General features: G+C 37.5%; 3 protein-coding genes across 7 annotated transcripts; 1 reads left to right on the top strand and 2 right to left on the bottom strand.

The window, feature by feature from the left end:
- Window positions 1–1,710: 1,710 nt before the first annotated feature.
- LOC111464663 lies at window positions 1,711–9,983 on the bottom strand. Of its 5 annotated transcripts, XM_023108882.1 has the most exons (14): window positions 9,618–9,982; window positions 7,232–7,569; window positions 6,926–7,154; window positions 6,190–6,826; window positions 5,792–5,876; window positions 4,835–5,031; window positions 4,282–4,367; window positions 3,291–3,336; window positions 3,150–3,206; window positions 2,904–2,958; window positions 2,686–2,786; window positions 2,438–2,501; window positions 2,230–2,363; window positions 1,711–2,075 (listed from the first exon to the last, which is right to left on the bottom strand). In XM_023108882.1, the coding sequence occupies exons 4-14, from the start codon at window positions 6,241–6,243 to the stop codon at window positions 1,908–1,910; spliced, it is 1,047 nt and encodes a 348-aa protein (XP_022964650.1). In that variant the 5' UTR covers window positions 6,244–6,826; window positions 6,926–7,154; window positions 7,232–7,569; window positions 9,618–9,982; the 3' UTR covers window positions 1,711–1,907. The 5 variants fall into 5 exon arrangements, with proteins under 5 accessions (XP_022964650.1, XP_022964648.1, XP_022964649.1 ...); XM_023108880.1 differs by having other exon boundaries at window positions 6,190–7,154; XM_023108881.1 differs by lacking the exon at window positions 7,232–7,569 and having other exon boundaries at window positions 6,190–7,154.
- A 4,664-nt stretch (window positions 9,984–14,647) lies between these two features.
- On the top strand, window positions 14,648–16,890 carry LOC111464861 (exocyst complex component EXO70H1-like). Its single transcript, XM_023109119.1, has one exon. The coding sequence runs from the start codon at window positions 14,815–14,817 to the stop codon at window positions 16,696–16,698; it is 1,884 nt and encodes a 627-aa protein (XP_022964887.1). The 5' UTR covers window positions 14,648–14,814; the 3' UTR covers window positions 16,699–16,890.
- Window positions 16,891–18,807: 1,917 nt separating this feature from the next.
- Window positions 18,808–20,096, bottom strand: LOC111464937 (histone H2A). The gene is made up of 2 exons (XM_023109225.1): window positions 19,685–20,096; window positions 18,808–19,252 (listed from the first exon to the last, which is right to left on the bottom strand). Exons 1-2 carry the CDS (start codon window positions 19,892–19,894, stop codon window positions 19,001–19,003), a joined length of 462 nt encoding a protein of 153 aa, XP_022964993.1. The 5' UTR covers window positions 19,895–20,096; the 3' UTR covers window positions 18,808–19,000.
- Between the last annotated feature and the right edge of the window lie 6,811 nt (window positions 20,097–26,907).

Here is a 26,907-nt window from a genome sequence, read left to right as displayed (position 1 = left end):
ACTCCTGTCATGCCATGGAACTTCCTACTTTAGTTGATCTTCTAGACTAATTTTTTCGTTTTGCTTTTAAGTATTACGGTTCAAATCAAGGGTACAAATGTTTTGATCATTAGGTGCTTTGTAATGAGCTGAACTAAGAGCACGTCTTTGGATTAGAGAGTTAACCCAAATATACCTCAATAGATTAAGTAATATTTGATCGAATACTACATGTTAGGGCGTAGATTAAGATTAGTCGATAATCATTTTAATGAATAATAAATCAAAATTTAAATACCCTATAGAAATAATTCTAGGTTTGAAATTAAAAAAAGAAAAAAAAAATTCAAACCATGGGCAATTAGAATGAGGTTATTATATTTTTATTTGCACGAATTCAACATCAACGTTCAAGGTGATTCAATATTTACAATGAAACATAAAGAAAAATAGCAATAAATGTTAATAATATGAATAAGGAGTAATTTAATTTGTTTGAAAATACCTAAATTATTTATTTATTAATAATTTTTTTTAGATATATCCATTGACATTTATTAATTTTTTTTTTTTTTGTTAATGTTTCTAAAATTAAAACTCAGCATTTCGATTCACATTTGGCATTTTAAACCTTCATCAAAATTAATACTAAACCGTAGTAAAATATGATATTAAATATTTGTATGAAGAAAAAACAAATATGTAAAAAAAATATCGAGATATATAACTGTACTTATAACTGTCAATATAAATACAATTTAAAGGTAAATGATTCAAAATTTTACATCGCTACATTTATTATATTAAGAATAATAAATAAATAAATAAACCGTGACTAAGTTTTAGGAGAGCACTCGAACAATGATTAAAAATGTGATTTTCTACTCATTATTTTTCTCTCAAAAATCACCTAGATATCATTAGTCACTCATATGGTTCCATTTCACATTTTATTACTTTTTTTAATTATTGAAATTCAGATAAAAAAAAATTCCCATTTAAATGGTGAATAAGAAAAGATGCATAAAGATATTTCTTTCCGCTAGCTAAATTAAATCGGAATGAAAATTACCTATATTAAGTATTGAAGACTAAAATTAAAATTTTTAAAAATTAGGTTACATTATTATTTATTTCATCTAAAATAGTATTGATTATTATGTTTTTTCTTATTCTTTTAATAAAAAAAAATTGAAATGATTTTTTGTTTTAAAAAAATAGAAAAAATTCACCACAAATAACTCGATCTCCTAGCTACAGACAATTCTTTCATATAAGAGAAATGAAATGACGGTGGAGATGAAAACGGAGGTCCCGTCCCCGTCCCCGTCCCATGGATAACTCTAAACACAACATATTATTAGTTCATCACATTACCAAGTCAAACAATTGGTTTGGCAACTTTTTCTGGTAGAAAGCCTAGCAAATTTATTACTCTTAGTTCATCACATACATTACCAAGTCAACATTCTATAGGCATCAAACACCAACTCAAACATTCATTTATTGCTTCTTGTCTCGAAGACATTTTCAAGCTCGTTTTAGAACTTGACAGAGACCACACAAAAAACAGAAGCATAGATATCAACTTCATCATTTATTCTTACTTGGAAATAAGAAATGTATTCAACCACTCCCCCAAGGTAGGGGAAGGTGGAGCCATTGAAAGGCGACTAAAACACTAGAAACGACCTCCAAAAAGACCTATTCCTTGGTGTTCTAATGAAGAAATAGAACAAGGGAAATTTCCATTCAATCAAATATATGTTCTTTCTTTTCTTGTTTCCTCTGGGACACTTATCAATGATAGTCAACACAAGACGGGTTTGAATCAGTAAAAGATACATACACACAGCCCCCAGAAAAAACGAGGGACGACAGCATGGCATGAGGGTAAAAAATGTCTTTTGTGTACATATACAAACTAATTATTTGTGCTGTTTAGGATTCTCATATCTCGAAAAGACGAACCGAAACAAGGAATGAAATACTGTCCTTATACATGATAATACAAAGTTCCAACAAGATGAAGGCCAGTACCATGGGTACAATAATCTGAAAAATAGGCTTATAAGATGCCTAGGATATCGTCCAACCTGTACCAAAAATCCTTCATCAAACTTTCTAATTTTCTTAGCATAACAATATTACTATTGTAGTGGCATCCGGCTAAGGTATCAAATTACATCAAAGGAACATGCTTAATGGTTGTTTCATTGAGCAACGACATTCTGTTTAGTCGATACTTACTGGAAATAGGAAATCTAGAGCATCCCATGCAGCGTGTCGAACAGCTCTGGTAGGATACATGGGGCCACCCGGAGGGGTGAAGCTATACAAACAAGTTTTTAGCCTTGTACTTGTGGTCATTCTGAGTTCCAAACCTTATATAAATTAAAAGCATTGATTAGAACAGTTAGAATAGCAACTGTTGAATCTCAATGAATCAGCCAATTACCTTGGAGAACAATCAGGTGTGAAAAATAATGCAGCAGTACAGGTTCCACCTTCAGCTTTTGAATCTGACCAATGTAATATTTTGATACCAATATTGAACTTGCGGATGTATTTAAGCATGAAAATAGCAAAACATGCTAATTCATGATATAAAAATATTACAGAAAACGATCGTAATTTAATAATATAAGTCCATCGATACAAAAGACGTGTTAATAGAACATTTTGCGATGCTACACGACAATTTACCTGATCAGTAAGTTCAATCACAAACAAGTCAGCTGGACCACCTATCAGTATGGCATTTGGGAAAGGAGGAAATTGCTTTAAAAAACTTTTAAGCTTATCATCTGAAACACAGCAGATTATTATATACAGATGGGCACCCAAGTACTAAAACCTTAGTGGGGGAAAAAGTCATCTTAAATTGAATAGATTTCCAAATGGCATTTATAGCAAAAGCTCACCTGAATCATAGAAAATTAAGAACCTTGAAAGTAAAAGAAAAAGATCTCTTTGAACCTGCAATTGAGAAAAAGATGAGGAAGAAGAAAGAAAGGAGCCAATTTCAGAACGATTCTCTTGAAAATAGCTGCATTCAAGATGGTACAAGTACAATTGTAAAACAATCTAGATTGTATAATATTCATAAAAGAATAAACATAATAACTTACTTTAATCATGCAAAATTAAGGAAACCATTCAACTCTAACCTGTATGGGGATTTTGTTCAATCTGGCAGGTCGAAATGCAACTTCTCCAAGAAGATACTGAACATCAAGGGGATTAGCACAGGTTACTGAGAATTCACATGTCACCAAAAGAGAGGAAAATATTCTTGACTGAACTCTTACATGAAAGAGAGATTTAAATCGACTAGTGTTCGCCTGAATATCAAGCCTGAATCAGCAAACAAAGGTCATTGCAATCATACTAAAATAGCATTCTCATTATATGTCTAAAATGAGGATGATCATAAATATGTAGCCAGCAGCTGTATGAAACAAGGCTAACACGCTATCTGATGAAATACCCGTGCATAAGATGCTAATTCCAGTTTGAAAGTTTCAATTCAACTAAGGATCAAATGCACCAAACGGTCATTAATCACAGTGAAGCAAATGCCCTCACACCCTTTTAAATTTCCTTTTTAATAAGATATTATCTTTTAGAAATATAACGAGTTGTTCTCGATGTTTTTCAACTATTTTGATTCACACCATATTGTCTCATTAGAGATGAGCAGCTAATTTTTTTCGTCCTCTTAATTTTCTCCGCTTTTGTAAAATATTTACTAAGAGGTTATCCCCTAAGGGGCAACCCCATTCGCAAGGGCTTGAAGTCTCTCCGTCACATTGGCTTACAGGTCCCAAGTTCGAATCTTTGGGTGAGCTTAATGCCAAAAATCCTTGATGTCTCCCACGTCCACGCCTTGAGGCTAGCGTGGGTGCCCCGGTTATAGGGAAGCCAAGCTCCAACTCCCAGTTATCTTATATTTTGATGAGAGCCGTGCTGTATAGTAGTAGGCACCTAGTTTTATCTCTTTTTTTTACATTGCTTTTCATGTGAAATATCATAATCTAAAACAAAATTTCAGCATGAAAATCATAGATATGTATAATAAAATTCATCATATATATTTTAAAATATAAATATTTCAACAGACATATCGAGTATAAAATGCCTTGCATCCATGCTTCTTTTAAAATAAGATTTAAATATCATTAACCACTAAGAATGCATGAAAAAAAGTATGCAGTACATCAAGATCGGATGTTGTTCAAAAAAATTGAAAACTTCCACTTGAATGAAATGGATATTCGCAACAAATTGCTAAATCCATACCAGAAGATATTTGTGGCACCTTGAACAAGAGCAGATGAATTACGGAGGTGGGCTTCATCAGAATTTTCAATTTCAATTTCAAAGAGCTGCAAGAAAGATCAACATCAGGCACCAAATATTTCTATAAAATAGAAGAAAAAGAAGACAATAACTCCAATGGAACATACGTTTGGATAACATTCAAGATCGATCACTGCCTTCAAGACGAATTAAAAAGAAAGTTTTCTTTGCAAGTAGTAAGAAAAGTAAACTTCATTTCAACACAGAATAGTTAGTACCAAGGAACCCAGACCATGTACATTTGGACATCATTCAAGAACGATCACTGCCTTCAAGACGAACTAAAAAGAAAGTTTTCTTTGCAAGTAGTAAGAAAAGTAGACTTCATTTCAACACAGAATAGTTAGTACCAAGGAACCCAGACGATGGACGAGCAAACGCTCAGAAAATGTCAAACTATTCCATCATCAAACAACAAAGAAATAATAATAACAGTAATAGAAAGTGAAAATCACATCGGCTTTAAGAAAATGCATTGTGCAAGTTCACCCACCCATTTGTGGAATAAGAGGGTGAAAATATGACATGTAAATGATTGGCTCCACAGTTTGACAATCAAATCAAGGATTGGTTTCCCGCCTTCTGGCACCTGAACATAATAATCAGCAAGAACATCGTAAAAGCATAATGGATTATCCATTCCATGCTCCACAGGTGCAATCGCATCTTCCTCTGTGCTGAGAATTATTTCTGATTTATAAAGCAGAACATGAGTGGGTATGGCTATAACAATATGTAACACCATCAAGTCTTCATCTGATCTAAGACTATGTAAGAAGATGCAGCTAGTACGAGCTTTGACAAGCTAGGTAGAAGTATTCAATTAACCAACTCTAATAGAGTGACTCTATTTCATTAAAGGCGAAACAAAAGACCATTCTCCATTTTATGAATATTGATGCAAAATTATAACTAGGTCTTAATAGAAACCATTAGCATAGACGATCAGGGCAAAGATTTCAAATTTACCCCTATTCTATTACAAGTTAAAATATTACCTATCATAAATATTTCAAAACCATCATTGGACTCAAATCCATAGAATATAGATGGAAATTCAGACTTGGTATAGATGTGGCAATGACCTAGAATCGTGTGACAGTGTTTGAGTCCCAGGTTTTGTTCCAAGTTATTGCCACACCGTTCCAAACCCAATTTTCATCTTACATATGAACAAAGTTCTACTAAGAAGGTAGTATTAAAATGTTTTATGAAAGATGAAACATTGAGAAGAACATGGATATTTTTTAAACAAAAGCCTAAGTTCAATGGTACTTTTTGTAGTTTAGCCCTTAGCTATGGATCAAGTTAGTAAATACACATTTGATGTCAAAAAGCATGAGATAATTTAATAACTTTCTAGAAATAAACAAGACTTGTAAGACAAAAACATTCATCCACACGCTATTCCTGTTTGTCGAATATAAGTTTTTACATTCCGACAACTCACCTTTGGCTCGGTCATCGACTTCTAATGCTATGTCAGCAAACAATTCTTGCAGTACGTCTCGCCTCTGTGATGAAGAAGCTAATGCCTATATTTAAAAATAATAATAATGATAAATCTTAAAGGTAATGATGGTTCCAATTCACTACAGGAAAAACAACACCAAATAGTATAAGCAAGGAGAATTCTTACCTCAGCCTTCCCCTACACTGTCTACTCACGCTTTACAAATTACATAATTGCAATATCCAGCCAAATGCATATTCCCTCTAGAACAGAATAATCTCTTTGAAAGTCTCACAATTTCCCTTTTCACCCTTCCTTATATATACAAGGAAGGCCCAACACTTATCCCCGAGAAATTGAGTTTTAATAGAATCTAAGGCTCCCACAAAACTTACCAAGTCCACTAAGCCTTTCCATTGAATGTGGGCCTCTTCTTCAGTATGTCGCATTCCCGCATTCCCAATACATGATTTGTCTCAAGGTTTCATTCTGAGTCGGAATCCAGGGAACCCATCAATTGTTGGACAAAAATGTCCAGTGGTGTACTTCGCTGGTAAGCCAATAAGCATTTTATATATTCATACGAGCAGCCGATAAGGACAAAAACCTCTTCGAGAAAAATTTTATTCACCCTTTGAGCTAAGGAGAACAATATATATGGCAGAAGTTTCAAATAAACCAAATCATGTGGATTCAATCTCTCTAGGTTTACTGACCACAACGTGCTTCATCTGAAACTATGCCCCGTAATAAATAAGCCTCAAGTTCACAAAAAAGCATGGTGTCAATCTTAATTAGTTGACCTTATACCGAATTAGTGCTTACCAATTGTCTAAACTGTACAACTGAGGAAGGTGGTGCTCATCCACATACTTTCAATAGAGAAATTAATTTTGATATTACAGCATACCAACCAAAAATGTCACCATTCAGTTTGTCATAGCAGAAACAGCGCAGTTGACTTCAGATTGATCATCCATTTATGGTAATGTGTCATACTTCCAAGGAGGGATGTGTCTTGTAACCAAACAACTACACCCAAATATGACCCACGGAAACTTTGTTACACTCAGATGTAATGGATCTAGCAAAGTTCCAGAGTAAGACATGATTTCAAAAGAGAGCCACCACCTTAGGAAATAAAGGGAGTTATGATTGTATGAAATGAGTGGATTTCCTTAATCTATCCACCACCTTATGTTTTCCCAAATTTAGCAGGGATGGAAGTAGTTAAGAGGGAGCCAGCTGGGGACAAAGTTATTATTTTGTTGCCAAAACATTCTTACACTAGCCTCTACGCATCTTGCCGCCAATATTACTCTCATGCAATCTTCATATAAATAACCCCCAACCGTGCTGCCTGAAAAGATTTAAAGTAAGTTGATTTGAGAGGCATGACCAAAGAACAAAATACTAGGTGATCCTTTTATAACGTACAAAATACAGAAGCTAAGAATCTGGTCTACTAAAAGATTTTCAACCATGGATAGCAACCCTGTTGAGCCAAAGAGACAACTCTAGAAAGTGCATCAGTAGGTCTATTCATGCTCGATGTGGTATGGATTTGAAGGAACATCCAGGAGCATAAGCAAGACTTAATCTCTCGGTGAAAATCTCTCGCCCATTTCTCAAAGAGAATGGTGTAGAAGACCTGAGAGTTTCCCTGGATTTTAAAAGTCGTAGTTGGAAATTTGACTCCCTTCTCGAGCTTGGTGATTAAATTTTCCGCTTTTTACTTTAGATTAAAATGGGAGCAGTTTCTTTAGGTGGTGTGTCTGCAATGTACATTGAATGAAAAGTTCTTTTAAGGCCAGTTTGGGAATCAAATATATTCACTATAAGAACATGTCTGACCTTTGTAGAAATCACACTTGAGGCAACTTTCCAACTATATTTTCTCTCAATTCAAGCCCTAAGACCCATACAAAGTGCTAACATCTATTCCTGAATACCCCCTGATTCCTTACAAGGATGCATCAAATGGCTGCCAAATGCCTCTATTAATAGGAAAAAGATCTGGACATACATAAAGATACCCAAGGGCTTAAAGCTAAGAGAAATTTATATTGCTCAAGTGTGGCGCATGGCCCGTGTGTCCCAACAAGAAAGAAAACGTTTATACTTTCTCTTGTCATGAGTTGTAAGCCCCCACTGCCTCTCTCTTAATATTCTTCTTCTACTACAATGTGAACTCCCTAGTATTGCCCCATGTGCCATTCATAAACCTTTGTGCATGCTCAATGCCAAAGCCTAAAAACCTTCAGCTTAGGCTTTAACAGACTTTCCTCGAGCTTAAATTTTGGTCCGAGCGTGTTTGATGATTAGACCCACAATGTTGATAAAACTTTTTGTCTTAAAGCTTTATGCATCTTTGGATCAAAGGAGCCTTGCACCTCTATGAGAACACACTCAAAGTGTAAATTTGTAATGTTAAAAGAATAATATTTTTAGAAAATACAAAAGTTTACTCATGTATTTAATGCTAATACATCATGAGTTGTGACTTGGGCCTCTAATGCACTGAATCGTGTATCTGCAAATCCATAGCCAACAATGCCAATTCTTCCAACCTATATTCCTTGATATCTACCATGTTGATCATAGCATATAATATTTTCCCTTCATTTCCACGTTATCAATGACACTTCTTCTGCCTATCTCTCCCATTACATTCTTCTTCATCAAAATAGCCTAAATCAAAGTAGCATATTAAGTTTCCTGTGTATCCAACAGGTAACAACATAACAAGTTATGTGTTCAAATGCTCCCTTAAATCAAGAATCCCTTAAATCAAAAAGCCTTTCAATTACTGACTTCATATTTCCACGTTGTCTAGCCTGACAGGTTCATAGTGTTGCATCCTTTGCAGACGTACGCGAGTTCATTTTCTCACCTGCCATCTTCATGAGATGGGTTGGATTATATGGACTGTGGGGTGCTTGGTGTTATGGTGGTACTTGGTTGGACAAGAACGAGAAAGTGTTTAGCGGGGTGGAGAGGACCAGGAGAATGTAGCTCTTGTTATGTTCCATGTCTCTTTTTTGGCTAATGTTGTAAAGTTTTTTTTAGTAATTATCCTTTAGGTATCATTTTGCTTGATTGAAACCTCTTTTTGTTTCAGTTTTGCTCCTCTTTTGTATCCCCTTCTCAAGGAAAATTAAGCACTTTGTTCCAAAATAAAAAGACTACCCCAGCCTTTCCCTGCATTCTCTACTCACCCTTCACAAAACCCACAATTTCAACACCCTGCCAAAATGCACTCCTCATCCTTGAGAAAGAACACTCTCTTCTCAAACAAACTCACGTCCAAACAATTCATTTTTTAGCAAGTTAGTACAGCAGGAGGCCTAACATTATGATCTTGTCTTCATTCACGGTTCTTCTCTCAATCGAGAAGAACAAATGCCACTTGAATTCACAAGCTCATAAATGCCAGATTTTGTCGCAACAGCAGAACTTGATTTAAATACATCAATTCTTAAGTTAGCAGAACAGGCAACGATGGTTTTAACGGGTAATGAGGAGGAGTGTCTGTTATCTGAACGAATCACGAACCTCCACAATGGTACAATATTGTCCACTTTGAGCATAAGCTCTCGTACCTTTACGTTTGGTTTTCCCAAAAGGCCTCATACCAATCGAGATGTATTCATTACTTATAAACGATCATCCCTTCGTTAGCCAATTTGGCACTCTGTCCCAATAATCCTCAACAAACAATACAGCACGGATTATCCGAATCCATTTCCAATTGTTTCCCGCATCAAAACATAAGAAACAAATTCAGGTATTCAAACAAAAACAAAAGTGAAGAAAAACGAACCCGCTGCAGTTTCTTCTCAATCTGCAGGGACAAAGCGCTAAGATAAGCAGAGCTCCGAGGCGTCAACGTCCGCGACATTCTGATCATAAATCATACAAAATCATTCAAGAACCGAATCTCGATCAATCTGAGCAATGGTAAATAAAGATGAAGGAGAATACTCAGCTCGTGGATGAAGACTGGATGTCCACCAACAAGAAATCACAAGACATTGGAACAGAATGCGTGAGAAGATCCAGAGGATGCTTCGGCATGGAGAAATATGAGGATAAAATTGAAAGAAAGGGAAAATGGAAAGGGAAGAGAGGGGTGGTTGATTTGGCGCGCAATGGAGGCAACAGCGTGGAGCTTGGACATGAAGACCTACAATGAGTAGCTATTTGGGTTAGCGTTGGTGGACACGCTCCATCCAACCCAACCCAACCCAACTCAATCTAACTTAACTCAACTCAACTCTGATACTATTTTAAAACGTTTTTAATAAAAACAAATTGTTTGCTCATAAAAGATCTATTTATTTATTTTCAAATACTTACCGATCCTTTTCGACGTCTATTCAATGACTTCCCGACTACTCCGCGCACGATTCTCTGGTAGCTCTAAATTTTTACCCCATTTTTCCTATATAGACCTCTTTCCTACCATTTTTTACCCTTTCGGGTTTGATTTTTACCACTTTTTACCCAAGTTAAAATATCATAAGTCAAGTTAAAGGTATAATCATGAATGCTACGTAGACTAGGCCGATCAATGCGTTCTAATCTGATGTCATGAACCCATATAGGTTGACTTAGACTTCAAAGAACGTGTTTGGACTAGTTTCAAGGACAAATTAGCGACTCTAGCTTAAGCTATTCAGATAAGTGGCTTCACTACTGTTTGGGTTGGATGAATTGTTTGAAGTATGAACAGTCCATACCTTGTGACCGTTGCATGTGTCGTACTTTGTGATTGTTATACTGCGTATTATGTTATGATGAGATGTGTCATGTTAATCCCAGATAATGACATGAAATGGTTATGTTATGGATGAAATGAATAAGGTTATGTACTGCATCATAGATACATATCGTGTTTTTAAAATATAGAGACATCATGCATATTGTATGTTCACGTACATCGAGATATTTTTCCGATATGATTAGTACGGACATGTACCTTACGGCATTAAAGTTCGTCATGATGTTATGATACGGTATTGTATACACCATAATATTATGTGCACTCTCTTCCCTTTCGTGGTATACGAATAGCGTTAGTGTATGCTAGTCGAATGCCAAGTCTAGGGGGTACGTATACGAGCTAGCCTGGGGGTTCATGTGTCTGTACGTTGGTTGTGTCTAGAGAAGTACTACACATTGAATTCTACCCCGACTGGAAGTAGAGACCAAAACCATGAAATGATAGGTCCCCACATGATTGTATGTGATTGCATTTTCCGACCATAGCAATGGAATTACTTACTAATTATTTTTCTAAAATACTCAAGTTACATTAACGTCAGTGACTCGAGTCTATCAAAAAATAGGTTGTTACATTCCCTTTAATAGTAAGCACGGGTCTTCTTTAAATTTTAAGATGGGCTTAACCGTGTTCAAAAATCTGATAACTCAAAAAAATCTAATCAACCTAACCCGTGCGGTTTGAGTTGAGTTCAAATAAGTAAAAACTTTATGCACATGTTAGTTGCTCGGTTCCATAATTATTTTATTATTATCTATTCTCCATATACTCTTAAAATAATTTTTAACTTGTTCCGAGGTAATTTTAAAAATATATATTGAAATTGAATTATAAATCTTAGTTCAATATTTAAAAATAAATATTTTATGAATTAACGTTTTACTTTAATTAAAAATAAAAATTTGAATAAATTACCGGAACAACACAAATCAACCTACCCAAAAACTTTATAGTTTGGGTCTAAATTTATAATCCAAACAATTGGACTAGTCTAAAAAATATCCCTATAACGACCCACGTAGTCGAAGTCCCCGCCACCCTGCAGATCTCAATCTAGCAACGTGGAACCACACAGCTGCCTCTGGGGCACGCCTCCTACGCTTACCACTCACCTCCGCTCTTGCAGCATGCCCCTTCCTTCGGGCAATACGACTTTCATAATACGCGAAGCAGCTGAGTGAGCAATAGCTATTCGATCGTTATATTCTTGCGATAGCGAAGGCGTGGTTGAGACTCTAAAAGAAAGTCGATGTGAAGGTTCAGATTGAAGATCTTCGCGAGACTCACCTCAGGCTCCTCTTTCTTTATTCTTTCACTCTTCTTCTCTTACCTCATTCACCGAGCTCAAGCTATTTTCCTCTCTTGTAAAGTTCCGGAGCTAAGCAGTGAGATAAAAAATATTCTTGTAAGAAAATCATCATTTGTCAAGAGTAACCCAAAGAACTAGGAAAAAGAGGAAGGTCAGTGTTTGGTTCTTTTCTCTCGAACTTTCAAACACTGTAAACCAGGCATGAAGGTGGAAGAGAATGCGGCTCGATGACCAGCTCCTTCACCTGTCGGTAAAGCACGATTAAAATCAAGATCGCTCGTTTCTTTTTATTATTATTTTTTATGTAGTGACTTGCAATTCATTTAGTTTTTCTTAGTCATCCGAACCTCAAGATCGCTCTCATTCGAATGTGGTCTCGGTTCATTTAAATACTCTTCATTTATTCGAATATCACAATCTCAACCGAATGCACGAATACCCCTAAATCTATAACAATTCAATTCCAATTTTGTGTACATTATTAAATGCGAAATATGAAACAAATGACAGCATCGCACATGTCACATTTAACCCGACAATATATTATTTTAAAATTACCAAGAACATAACTTTAATATATATATATATATATATTAGTTAATAAAATATTCAAAAACCATATGATTAAGGTATCTTTTTCATAAAGGGACAAAACAATTAGGACTAGATTCTAAAAAATAATTAAAGGTTTGAATTCTTTTATTGTTATAATAATAATAATAATTATTATTATTATTATTTAAAAATAGAAAAATATCCAAGTGGGAATCTTCAAATTATTTAAACATTATGATAATAATTTATAAATACTAATTTTGCATGTTTACAAGTATTAATTATTGATTCCACGATTGATTCTCTTCGAAAAAGAAAAGAATATATGGAACTAATTTAGGGTTGTTCGATAACGATTGAGTATTTTTTAGGGTCTCAGCTTGAGATTGGAAGAGTAACCGAGCGGACAAAAGCAGCTGTACGTGTAGTAATTCTCGATATAGCAGTAAAGGCAAGATGTGTAGGTTGATCAACTCATTAAGTTTCCACTAAAATAGGATCTACACAAGGAAAAATGCTTTCCTTCATTTATTATTAAGGGCATCTCGAGCACACCCAGGTCTCACCTATGTTTTATTCTCGAGCATCTTACTGGTTTATATCTAGTAGGTTCATAAACTTTGAAATTATCTAATAAATCTCTAAACTTTTAATTTTCTATGGTACGTTCTCGAGCATCTTACCTTACTTTTAAGATTATTATGAATATTAAGAATATTTGACGTTTGTTACTGATGTTCGTAATATGTTATGACTTGTAAATGTTTGATATTTGAACTTTATAAGATTTTAGTTATTAATGTAACATGTATTATAAATAACAACCCGTCAATCCCATCCAACTCAAAAATAGAGGGTTGGGTTGTGAATTCTATTCGGGTTGTTCGGGTCACCAACCCAACCAACTCGGAAATTTTAAGTTGATCCAAAAGATTTTCTCAACCCAACTCCTGTACACCTCTATCTAACACTGTCTCATTTCCTTTTTTTTTTTTTCTATCGTCTTTTAACGGTCAGTCCCGTCTTACGTTCTTCAATTTCAAGTTCGGGTCACCAATCCTATGCTTTTTTTTTTTCTATCGCGTTTTTTCTTGATAAAATAATATAATTTTTTGCATGCCCACATGTTATATTAAATTTTATATTATTTTTAATAGAAAAATAAAATAATATATTAAAGTTTTGTATTTTTACTAATATGGATTTTGTATTTTACTTGTATTTAAACACTATTATTATTTTAAAAATTTTAAATATAAATATTATTATTATTATTATTTGGTCGGTAGATATACGGCTAGGAATAATCATGGGTTTATAATCAAGAAATACTATCTCAATTGGTATGAGCCCTTTTGAGAAGCCCGAAGTAAAGTCATAAGAGCTTATGCTCAAAGTCTAGAATATCATACGGTTGTGGAGAGTTGTGTTCATCTAATATGGAATCAGAGTCATGCCCTAAACTTAGGCATGTCAATAGAATCCTCAAATGTAGAACAAAGGAATCTAAAAGAAAAAGGAGTCGAGGCTACTCGAAGGCATAGTAAAATATGACTAAGACTCCAAAAAGAAAAGGAGTTGAGCCTCTCCATTGTCACGAGGCCTTTTGGGGAAGCCTAAAGCAAAGCGATGAAAGCTTATGCTCAAAGTGCACAATATCAGTGTATCCTCGTTTAAAATAATAATTTACATTTTTTTTGCAAAAATAATATTAATAAAATTTTAAAATAGAGATTCAAAATTTAAAAATTTATTCAAGGTATTTTAGAATTAAATTTAATGTGACCGTGAGTAAGTCAACAATAGATGTTTGACTTTAATACTTGATGCATTAATTTAATTCATTAAATACGAAATTAATGCGAATAACATTTTATTATTATTTACTTACTCCACGCGAATTAAAATATAGAATTGGTCACCTTGAAGACAAAAAATCAATATATTAATTTCTTCCACCTATAATATTATGACATTTCAATTAAAAAAAAAATTAAAAATTTTAAAAATATTTTTAAAAACATGGATTAATTTAATGGATTTAATAAATAAAAAAGTGGGTATGTTTTATCCATATGTCCCCGTTTTTGACCAATACGAATCGTTTTGGTCAAATAGGACAAAAATCAGCAACGGTAGGCAATTGACCCAAAAAGAAAATAATAAATAATAATAAAAATAAAGACTTGAGTTGACTCGTTCGAGTTGGTTCATAAATACAAGCGAACTCAGTCAAAAGGTCAAAAAAGCTTCAATCTTCGAACCTTCCCCGTTCCTCCCCTCATTTATTCTCTCTATAAATTCCCCTACGGTTTCTCTTTGCCGCCATAGCCATTACCAAACTCGAGCTTTTTTCTTTGTCTCTTGAAGATGAGGAACCATTTCTTCAAGTCTTTAACGCCTTCGCATTCTCCTGCCAGAACCACGCCGTCTCATTCCCCTGCTAGAACCACGCCGTCGCACGGCCTCTGCGAGTCTCTAATGGAGGAGAATATTGAAGTTGCAGAAACCCTAATCACGAAATGGGACTCTGCTTCTTCGTCTTATGCCGATATCACTCCTCTGTTCCAAGATGACCGCTACGAGGCTAAACAGTACCTGAAGGCTGTCAAGGATTTGCAGACGGCGATGGATTATTTCGGCACCGAGCATACGAACTCTCAACATCTTGTTCGCTCTCAGCGTCTGATGCAGACCGCGATGAAGAGGTTGCAGAGGGAGTTCCACAGGATTTTGGCGGAGAATCGGACGCATCTGGATCCGGAATCCATTTCGAATCGGTCGTCTAGGAATTCGGTTCTCACTGGTAACTCTGATTTGGAGGATGATTCTGAGGACGATTTGCGATTTGCGAACGAGAATGTTTCCGAGGATGAGCGGATGTCGAGATCGGCTATTGCGGATTTGAAATCGATTGCGGAAGGTATGATTTCTGCTGGTTATGGTAAAGAGTGTGTGAAGATTTATACTGTTAATCGGAAATCGATTGTTGAGGAAGGACTGTATAATCTTGGAGTTGCGAAGACGAGTTATCATCATGTTCATAGGATGGAGTGGGAGGTTTTGGAAGTGAAGATCAAGAACTGGTTGAATGCTGTTAAAATTGCTGTTAAAACTTTCTTCGAAGCGGAGAAATACCTCTGCGATCGAGTTTTTTGGAGTTCCGCTTCGATTAGAGAGTCTGTTTTCTCTGAAATTACCAAAGAGAGCGCTCTAACTCTGTTTGGCTTCCCGGAAATGGCGGTGAAATCGAAGAAATCTCCCGAGAAAATATTCCTGATTCTCGATCTGTACGAAGCGATCTTCAATCTCTGGCCGGATATCGAATCAATGTTCGCCTGCGAATCCACGGCCTCCGTCCGATCTCTAATCGACCATTCGCTAACGAAAATCGCGGAAAGCATCCGCTCCATGCTCGTCGATTTCGAATCTCACATCCAGAAAGATTCCTCCAGAACGCCAGTACCAGGCGGCGGAGTTCATCCACTCACTCGCTACGTGATGAACTACATCGCATTCCTCAGCGACTACAGCGGAATCCTCCCAGGAATAGTCGCGGATTGGCCGTTGATGCTTCATTCTCCATTGCCGGAATCCTTCTTTGGCGGAAACGATTCGGAAGAAAATCCTCTCGCCTTACGCTTGGCCTGGTTGATTTTAGTCCTCCTCTCGAAGCTCGACAGCAAAGCGGAGGTGTACCACGACGCGCCTCTGTCCTACATCTTCCTAGCGAACAACCTCGAGTACATCGTCGTGAAGGTACGAACCTCAAATCTGAAATCCGTTCTAGGAGACGAGTGGATCGAGAGCCACGAAGCGAAGGTGAAGCAGTACGCATCAAGCTACATACGGATGGGATGGAGCAGAGTGTTCTTATCACTACCGGAGAATCCGATGGCGGAGATCTCACCGGAGAGAGCAAGAAAACACTTCCACGATTTCAATATCGCATTCGAAGAAGCCTACAAGCATCAAGCGTCGTGGATCGTGATGGATTCAAAGCTGCGTGAGCACATCAAGATCACGCTGGGGAAGAAACTCGGGACGCTCTACGGTGAGTTCTACATCAACTACCGGGCGCGATTGGAGAATCTTTACGGAAATGATTCGGAGGTGAGATTTGCGCCGGATGATTTGGGGAACTACTTGTCGGATTTGCTTCACGCCGATGGGAATTCGGGAGGGAGTGTTTCTTCAACGTCGTCGTTATCGTCGTCGCCGTATCACTTTCATGGTGGTCGGCATAGTGGATGAGGCGGCGGTGGACGGCGGCAGATAAGGACAAACTTAAGAAGTGATGTGTGAGGATATAATCTTTGAGACGTGTATAAAGCAAATTTATTTTAATTTAATTTTTTTAAAAATTATTTTGTATGGATTGGATATGAACGTAATGTAAATTCCGTTTAAATCTCAAACGTATGGGGACCACCAGGTTAGTATGTAGTCACACTTGCTTTTTTGTTGAATCTTCCTCATCTTAATCTAAACTATCATATTGTGTTTAATCTTTATTTTGATAAGATAATAACGGTCTTGTCTAGTGAGCTACGTTTAGATTCTTGCTTTATTCTCGGGTCTATCGTTAAATCATATTTTTAAGTTTTCATTTTCTACATACAATTAGAGACGTCCACGTGTGGGGGCAAGGACGGAGAAGTCATCCCCACCTCATATATCTATTTCTATCTCTGCAAAATTCGCTAGGTGCTAAGATCGGGTTTCCCACAAAATTCTTAGCTTATATATATATTATATAAGTTATGTAACGACTCATGCTTAAGATTTAGAATCTGGATTCTCCACTTGTTTGCTCCAGCATTTTCGTGCATCTCCAACGATATGGTCACATTACCTATTTCTCTCTTTTTAAGAGTGAAGAATATCCTTATAAACCAATACGAGTCTTTCCAGCAAGTTTTGTCCCCACTGACATGCATCCCAAAAAAATTTCAAAAAATTATGTATAGAGTTACGTCCACATTAACTATACATATACCGCTATGAAATGAATTTTTAAGAAATGGTTCATCTATAGGCTTTAAATTTATTTATGATCAAACTAACCCTTAATAAATGAAATCAATCAAGAAAATAGGCTCCACCTAACCATAACGTCTATAAAAAAAAAAAAAGTTGGTAATTTTTTTAGATTAATAATTGTTGGGGGAAGATTGAAGTATCTGAATTTATATGATAATAGGCTTTTCCTCCCCAAAGTTATTTAGATTCTCGGTTTAATTTCTATCTAACAATTTTTTTTTGTTAGAACGTTTGAACATTTGATTGAGATCTATATCTTAATCGCTGAGCTACATTCCCATTCGTCATTATTTTTAATGAAATAATGAGTAAATACGATGGAAAATTCTACAACCTCCCTGTTTGAGAAGTTAAACAATTTGGATGTTTTGAAAATGAATGCTCAAAAACAAGTGGGGTTTGAGTAGGTGATATTCATTATATCACTCAATTATTTGTTCTTACCAGGTGCACATTTAATGCAAAACACCATTTGATTCGAGTAAATATTGTGTGAAGTTCTCTATAATCATTTAAAATCTATCGCTTGCAAATATTGTTTGCTTTGACTCGTTATATATTGTCGTCAATCTCACGTTTTAAAATATGTCTGTTAAGGAGAAGTCTCCACACCCTCATAAAAAAGAGGAATCTTAAGTGAATAGAAGGAGACTCAAAACTAGCAAGTTCGAGAGAGATCAACATGAATCAAGGCTTATCAACATGAAATTTCACAAATGTAGTGTGTTCAACATGTGGAGTAAAGTCATTGGTGAAATTGTCGAAACTCACAAGGCAGTTCAACACTCCAATGGTGTTCAATTGTGGACAGTGGACACGTATCGTGACTAGTTCGCACACAATTGATAATCAAAAGCAAAGTCATGAAAGTTTATGCTCAAAGTGGACAATATCATATCATTGTGAAAGTAAGTGATTTCTAACATGATATCAAAGTCATGCCCATGTCAATAAAATCTTCAAGTGTCGAACAATCAAATTGTGGGTCTCGAATGTGTAGTCAAAAGTGACACAAGTGTCAAACAAAAGGTATACTTTGTTCGAAAGCTCCAAAAAAAGGAGCCAGACCTCAATTAAAGAGAGGCTATTCAAGAGCTCCATAGGCCGGAAAGGAAATTCTATGGTGTACTTTGTCCAATAAGAGGATTGTTGAAAAATTAATGAAAGGGAGTCCCACGTTGGATAACCAAGGAGATGATCATAGGTTTATATATAAGGAATACATCTTCATTGATATATGGTAAAGGTCCGTGATTCCAAGCTCACTATCTCATATATCCGTACAAGCCAATCAAAGATTAGCAAAATGAAGAAAAAGAATTGATGGCTAAACAATCATAACCAGTACAGGAATTGATCATTAAGATGATGATGGGAGCGATACAGAGTGTTCAAATTGATCAGGTTTGAGCTTACATTAATAAACAACACAGAAGACGACTCTAAAAAGGCAACAAAGTACATACAAATGGGCAAAGAACAAGTCAAAGTTTTTCAGATTGAACAAAAGAACCTAAGCCTTTTTAGGGGATTTTGTAGCCTTAGAGGCCTTTGATGGAGATTTAGGTTCTTTAGTGGCTGCTTTTTCACTCTTCTTAGGCAACAGAACTGGGTTTATGTTTGGAAGAACACCACCATGTGCAATCGTTACGCCGGCTAGCAATTTCCCAAGCTCTTCATCGTTTCTTATGGCCAACAATACATGCCTAGGAATTATTCTGTTCTTCTTGTTGTCTCGGGCTGCATTTCCAGCCAATTCCAACACCTAATTTGCCCCCGTTTGTGATAGATTAGAGATCAAAAGCATAGGATTCGATGTTTATTTGAAATCTAGGATCTATATACCCAAGGATTCAATCATATTCATGCTCACCAAATCCAATAAGGAAATCAAGTTGAATTCAACATTCCAATCAATAATTATGTTCCAAGCTACAGCAAACACATGTCAAAAGCAATAATTAGTCAACCGAAGCTAAAATTCACGAGATATTTCATTTCTAATTCACTCAGTTCTTTGAATTTCCTAATCTTTTCCTCAAATCAAATAGTTCATAATGATCTAGCAAAATTCAACGTAACAACAGCCAATCGATGAGTTAAGAATCTAATTCCAGAATTAAATTCGAATCCCTAAGCATCCACATCCAAAAGAAAGCAACACAGATCTAGAAAGCAGAAGGAGTTCAGAAAGTACCTCGGCGGCGAGATACTCAAGAACGGCGGCCAAGTAGACCGGAGCTCCGGTACCGACACGTCGAGCATACCGGCCATTCTTCAAATACCGACCAATTCTACCGACGGGGAACTGGAGACCAGCCTTAACGGAGCGGGAAACTGGCTTCTTCTTCGGACCGCCGCCCTTTCTTCCACCTGCTCCCTTCTTTAACTTGGCGCTAGAATCCATCGGAACTTGACCCTGGTCGCCGGAAAATCAAAGGCAGTTGCAGAGATTACAGGAAAACAGATTTGGGTCAGTGGATATGACGATGAGAAGCTCTGAAATTGAGGTAATGTTTTTATAGAGCGGTATGAAACAACGAGCATTTGACGATGGAGACGAACTCAGAAATGGGTGCACGTTTGACCGTACGATACAGTTCAATCGACGGGTGTGGATAGACTGTAGAGCGATCCGCGTTATTCAAAATGGACCAATTAGAAGAGAGGATATTTTTTGTTTTTCAATTTTTTTAATGTAAAAAAATGTTGATAATATGACTAAACGAAAGAATCTAATAGGGGTGTACATTCAACCCGACAACTCGAACCAATCCGACCCGAACGATAAGGGTTGAGTTGGATTAGCATTTTGGGTAGGGTTGTGTTCATTTTTTCTGAACCCGAATTGAATCGGTTCAGTTTCGGGTTCATAGATAAAACCTTTGGGTTGACCTAGCCAAATAAAAATATATAAATTATATTAAGAATCCGTATTAATAAGTTTGCCAGAGTGGTACCTCGGCCTCTTTAGAAATACTCATGCCCAAGTATTGATCGATTTGTGTTTGTTTGTGAGCTTTTAATATATTTTATCTAAGATTGTATCCTAATAATTGGAGGGTTTAGAAAATTTACCGAAATCATTACTTATCTAGATTTCTCGATCCGTTCAATCCTAAACACAATAGAGACCGAAGATTATAACCAAAACCACGACTTAAAATAATAGACAAAAGAGAACCTCCGAAATTTGTTACCCTCTGCAAATTACAAAAGCTGTTGAACTCTATGGAAGCAGTAAAGGCTCCTTTGTCGTGATTTGTTGCGACAAGTCACCCATGGCGTCAAGTGATGAATTTCGTTAGGATGACAACGATCGTAGTATAGGCTCCTATGTCGTGATTTGTTGCGACAAGTCACCCATGGCGTCAAGTGATGAATTTCGTTAGGATGACAACGATCGTAGTATAGGCTCCTATGTCGTGATTTGTTGCGACAAGTCACCCATGGCGTCAAGTGATGAATTTCGTTAGGATGACAACGATCGTAGTATAGGCTCCTATGTCGTGATTTGTTGCGACAAGTCACCCATGGCGTCAAGTGATGAATTTCGTTAGGATGACAACGATCGTAGTATAGGCTCCTATGTCGTGATTTGTTGCGACAAGTCACCCATGGCGTCAAGTGATGAATTTCGTTAGGATGACAACGATCGTAGTATAGGCTCCTATGTCGTGATTTGTTGCGACAAGTCACCCATGGCGTCAAGTGATGAATTTCGTTAGGATGACAACGATCGTAGTATAGGCTCCTATGTCGTGATTTGTTGCGACAAGTCACCCATGGCGTCAAGTGATGAATTTCGTTAGGATGACAACGATCGTAGTATAGGCTCCTATGTCGTGATTTGTTGCGACAAGTCACCCATGGCGTCAAGTGATGAATTTCGTTAGGATGACAACGATCGTAGTATAGGCTCCTATGTCGTGATTTGTTGCGACAAGTCACCCATGGCGTCAAGTGATGAATTTCGTTAGGATGACAACGATCGTAGTATAGGCTCCTATGTCGTGATTTGTTGCGACAAGTCACCCATGGCGTCAAGTGATGAATTTCGTTAGGATGACAACGATCGTAGTATAGGCTCCTATGTCGTGATTTGTTGCGACAAGTCACCCATGACGTCAAGTGATGAATTTCGTTAGGATGACAACGATCGTAGTACCACAACAACTTGAACATAATAGTGACGCCGGTTCACAATCAAGGTAGAGATTAATGTTGTGGGCGATGAGAGAAAACGAATTTTGGGAAGGTGTGAACAACATTCAACTACCTTCGGTAAATTACTAAAGGTGCTGAACTGATACAATAACAACTCAAACAGACTAGTGACGTTGAGCCCGATCCGCGATCAAGGTAGAGATTAATTGTCACGGCCCAATATTTAACATCAAGTCGTGACTTACAATGACTATGACGTGTACTGTGTATGCAAGAAATTAAAAAAAAACGTCATTTCAAAAAAAAATCAATATTTATTTCGTAGGAAGAACGTTTCATTACAAAAAGAACATAGGTGACAATTTTTAGACAATGGAAGTAAACATGAAAGACAAAATGTACTAAAAGGTAAGGCCGGACTGACGCCCTGGGACACGCTTCCTCTATGACAATCCACATCCCTCAACGCGCCCTCTCTTGACACAACGCCTCACGTACTTGAAAAAAAAAAAGATATAACAAGGATAAGTATAAAAATTATACTCAGTAAGCCACTCACTTGTAAGCACATATCACGTCCTAATTTTAGTAAACTTCCACGGTCTTTTCTTTGGCTCTAGATCGCCTAGTTTCGGTCTTAGCTCCTTGGGGCTTCTTTGGTTCTTCATCCTTTTATTTAAACCATAAGAGTTCCCTTATGCCAACCTGTGTTTGACTGGTGCCCTACGAGTAGCTACCTCGGCATGGCTATGAGAGACTACCTGGTGTCTTACATAGGAAGTGGGCTACAAACCCTTAGTCCCATGGTAATCCCCCTTTATTCGGGGAGGGCTACCTCCCCCATTCCCATCCAGCTAAATGGTCCGTTACAACGTAGGTCTCCCGTTTCCCATGCTAAAACGACTTTAGAGCAGACGAGTCCTGATTAGGAACCCCCTGGTCTCCCACGAAGCTGTAACACCAATCGTATACAAGCAACCTAAGGGTACTCTAGGGATAGTTCGTTTACCGTGGTAATTTCTTATGCTCCCAGGGGAGGGAGGTCTTCACTTAGGAACTTGTCACTCTAACCACAAAATCCTAGTTTTATCGTTAAACTGAATCATGAAAGCTAATAGAATGTACCCATTATAACTAGCATCATCTACAACATTCATGCAACTATAAACATACATGCTCAACGGGGCGATATAACTATCAAGCTCCCGGAGCGCAGATTTCACAAGCATTCCTTCTTTCACCATGAATCAAACATATACATATGAAGCGGAAGTTTAAAACATAATTGCAACACTCAGATAATTCTCAAAATACTTCACATAATACATCCATATTCTTAACAAACAACTTACCTACATTCAAACATGGAAAGCTACCACCTAAGATAATTAAACAAGTATGCATGCATAACGAAGCGACTCCTACAATTATTTCTTCCTAAAGTTCCATGTGGCGACTTACTTGGTTGACGCGTGCCCTTACATTAGCGTTTCAACACAAATAGCGTGTCCAAAAGTACTGATTTTTCCCTATTACATCCTATTTCATATAAAATAGAGTTTAGGATTAGATTTAGGAGGAAAATAGGGAAAACAGAAGCCGAATGGGACGAAAACGGGCTTACACGCACTAGCCACATGTTGGAACAAGCTCACTCGCAGGTTCCACACGCGAGTGCCACGCACGCACACTTTTGCTACAGCTGCGGGTCGTCGGTTCGGTTCGGGTGCGGGGGTTCGAGTGGACTGCGGGTCGTTGCGGTTCATCTCACTACGCGGGTGCCGGATCGGCTGAGGAACGTGAGTCGGGTGTCACTGCCGTAGACATGTGTCGCTGGAAGAATGGAACCGTGTCGCTCCATACGGCGTTTGACACATGTCTAGTGGATATCGGTGCACGCGGGCCTTTTGTCGGTTGACATGTGGTGCACCGTCTTCTTGTCTCTCCTCCTAGCAGAAAAATGAGGTTTCCGACATTCTTCTCATTTTTCTATCTCTCGATTCTTAATCAAAATCGAAATGACTTCTTCACAAAGTTTTAGATCATACTACAACCTACGTGCCACTATTTTTTTCTTAATTTTTACTTAATCATACGATGAGTTATGAGCATCGGAAGGAGGTTCGTTAACATCCTTACCGTTCTTGGAAAGATTCTCAGATCTCAACGATTCGTCCGATTTTCCTCACGAAATCAGCGGCAGATCTTCGCTTGATGAAGGTAGCAAACTTTAGCACTTCATTCCTAAACGAAGATCTCAGATCTGAAGAGGAACATTTTAGATCTTACCTCGTGGATTTCTCTCAGATCTTGACGAAAAATGGAACCTCAACAACACGAGTCCTCCTTTTTTTCAAGAAGAAACTTCAGCATGTAAATCTTGGTCGAGAATGAACTTCGATGATGGTTCTCCGACGAGAAGTCCGACAGTTTGCTTTCCCCCTCAAGTTTCTTTTCTCTCAACTTTCTTCCTCACACTTTTCTCTTTTGGAGGTGCTCTGTGTACAATCCTCAAGACCCCTATAATGGGCTGAGGGGCAGAATACCCCTTTTGCCCTTCTAACTTTGACTAACTTTTTTTTTAGCCTTACAAACTCTCCCCTCCTTAGAAACTTTCGTCTCCGAAAGTTGGTATCTCTTGAAAGAGTTCGGGATAGGCTCTCCTTACATCATCTTCCTGTTCCCAAGTCGCCTCCTCGTCTCGATGGTTACCTCATGAGACTTTCACCAAGGAATAACTTTGTTGCGCAGTCGCTAGTGTCTCGATCCAAAATTCTACTAGGTCTTTCCTGGTAGGACAGATCTTCCTGAAGAGGAAGAGTTTCGTGTTCAATCACATGAGTAGGGTATGGGGTGTACTTTCGCAACATAGACACGTAGAACACGTTGTGAACGACAGCGAGGTTTGGTGATAGAGCAATCCTATTGTTAGGATCGCACAACAACGCACACGCTTGATCTAGAAGAACACAAAGAATAGGATAGAGAAAAGTGCAAGGAGAACTCTGGCTAAAAGGATTTGTATTGATGACTTCTTCAAGTATGTACACTAAGAGAGAATTACATAGAATAAAAAGTACAGTTCAAAGCTCTACGGGACGGGATATATATATAGTTCAGTTTACTATATATAGCTTTACCAGATTTAACCATCTACTATATATAGCTATTCACTATATATAGCTTTACCCGATTTAACCATCTACTATATATAGTTATTTACCATATATAGCTTTACCGGATATAGCTTTACCAAATATAGCTTTACCAGATATAACCGTTGACCAAGTTATAAATAAGCAATAGACTCCATAACCTAACATCTATAAGCCACGACCCCAACTTTCTCTAAAATCTCGAAAGGGTCTATAAACCTATGGCTTAACTTTCCCTTCTTTCCAAACCTCATCACCCCGTCATAGGGGCTACCTTTAGGAACACATGGTCACCCACCTCGAACTCGAGGTCCCTTCTACGCAAATATGCATAGCTCTTCTGTCTGCTCTGTGCGGTGAGAATTCTTTGCTTAATTTTCTGCACCGTTGTGTTGGTGACCTGAACTAACTTTGGTCCTAGTAGTTGCTGCGTGCCTACTTCTTCCCAAAAGACTGGTGTTCGACACCTACGCCCATATAGTACCTCAAAAGGGGTCATCTGAATGGTCGCTTGATAACTGTTATTGTAAGCAAATTCCATGACACAGACTTGCAACATATCTTCTAAAATTAGATTCAATCTTTCGGTCTGTCCGTCTGTCTGAGGGTGAAATGTATTTGAAACAGAGATTCGTGAAGATCTTTCTAGTATAGATAATCTTCAATCTGCATCTTCCAGAACCCGAAATCGGATCCATCAAACTTCTCAATTCCAATCTCTGAACTTTCCATCTTCACAGATGGTGGTGAATTTCGCCTAGCTCTGATACCAGTTGTTAGGATCGCACAATAACGCACACGCTCGATCTAGATGAACACAAAGAATAGGATAGAGAAAAGTGCAAGGAGAACTCTGGCTAAAAGGATTTGTATTGATGACTTCTTCAAGTATGTACAGCAAGAGAGAATTACAGAGAATAAAAAGTACATTTCAAAGCTCTACCGAACGGGATATATATATAGTTCAGTTTACTATATATAGCTTTACCCGATTTAACCATCTACTATATATAGCTATTTACTATATATAGCTTTACCCGATTTAACCATCTACTATATATAGCTATTTACCATATATAGCTTTACCGGATATAGCTTTACCAAATATAGTTTTACCGGATATAACCATTGACCAAGCTATAAATAAGCAGCAGGCTCCATAACCTAACACCTATAAGCCCCGGCCCCAACTTTCTCTAAAATCTCGAAAGGGCCTATAAACCTATGGCTTAACTTTCCCTCCTTTCCAAACCTCATCACCCCTCATAAGGGCTACCTTTAGGAACACATGGTCACCCACCTCGAACTCAAGGTCCCTTCTACGCAAATCTACATAGCTCTTCTGTCTGCTCTGTGCGGTGAGAATTCTTTGATTAATTTTCTGCACCGTTGCGTTGGTGACCTGAACTAACTCTTGTCCCAGTAGTTGCTGCGTGCCTACTTCTTCCCAAAAGACTGGTGTTTGACACCTACGCCCATATAATGCCTCAAAAGGGGTCATCTGAATGGTCGCTTGATAACTGTCATTGTAAGCAAATTCCATGACACAGGCTCGCAACATATCTTTTAAAATTAGATTCAATCTTTCGGTCTGTCCGTTTGTCTGGGATGAAATGTTGTGCTAAACCTTAGTTGAGTTTGCAATGCTTTTTGGAGGCTTTTCCAAAACTAAGAAGTGAACTGGGCGCCCCGATTTGATACTATGGACATCGATACCCCATGCAGGCGTACTATCTTGGGATGAAGTGAGCCATTTTGGTAAGTCTGTCAACAACTACCCTGATTACGTTGAAGCTCTGCTTGGTCTTGAGCAAACCCAAGATAAAATCCATACAAACTGCTTCTCATTTCCACTGAGGGATTTTCAAGGGTTGTAGCAGTCCTGCTGGGCGTTGTCTCGGGGCCTTCACCTGCTGACAGGTCAAGCATTGGTTTCGAAATCTGCTATGTTCTTCTTCATCCCTGGCCACCAATAACATCCCTTAAGATCCTGATACATCTTTGTACTTCTAGGGTGGAACGTGTAAGAAGTATCATGGGCTTCCGTCATAATATCCTTCAGGATCTTCTTGTCACGGGAAACACACATGCGATTTTT

The sequence above is a fragment of the Cucurbita moschata genome, unplaced genomic scaffold, assembly GCF_002738365.1.
Source record: "Cucurbita moschata cultivar Rifu unplaced genomic scaffold, Cmos_1.0 Cmo_Scf00031, whole genome shotgun sequence".
NCBI lineage: Eukaryota > Viridiplantae > Streptophyta > Magnoliopsida > Cucurbitales > Cucurbitaceae > Cucurbita > Cucurbita moschata.
This window is presented reverse-complemented; position numbering and strand designations above follow the sequence as displayed.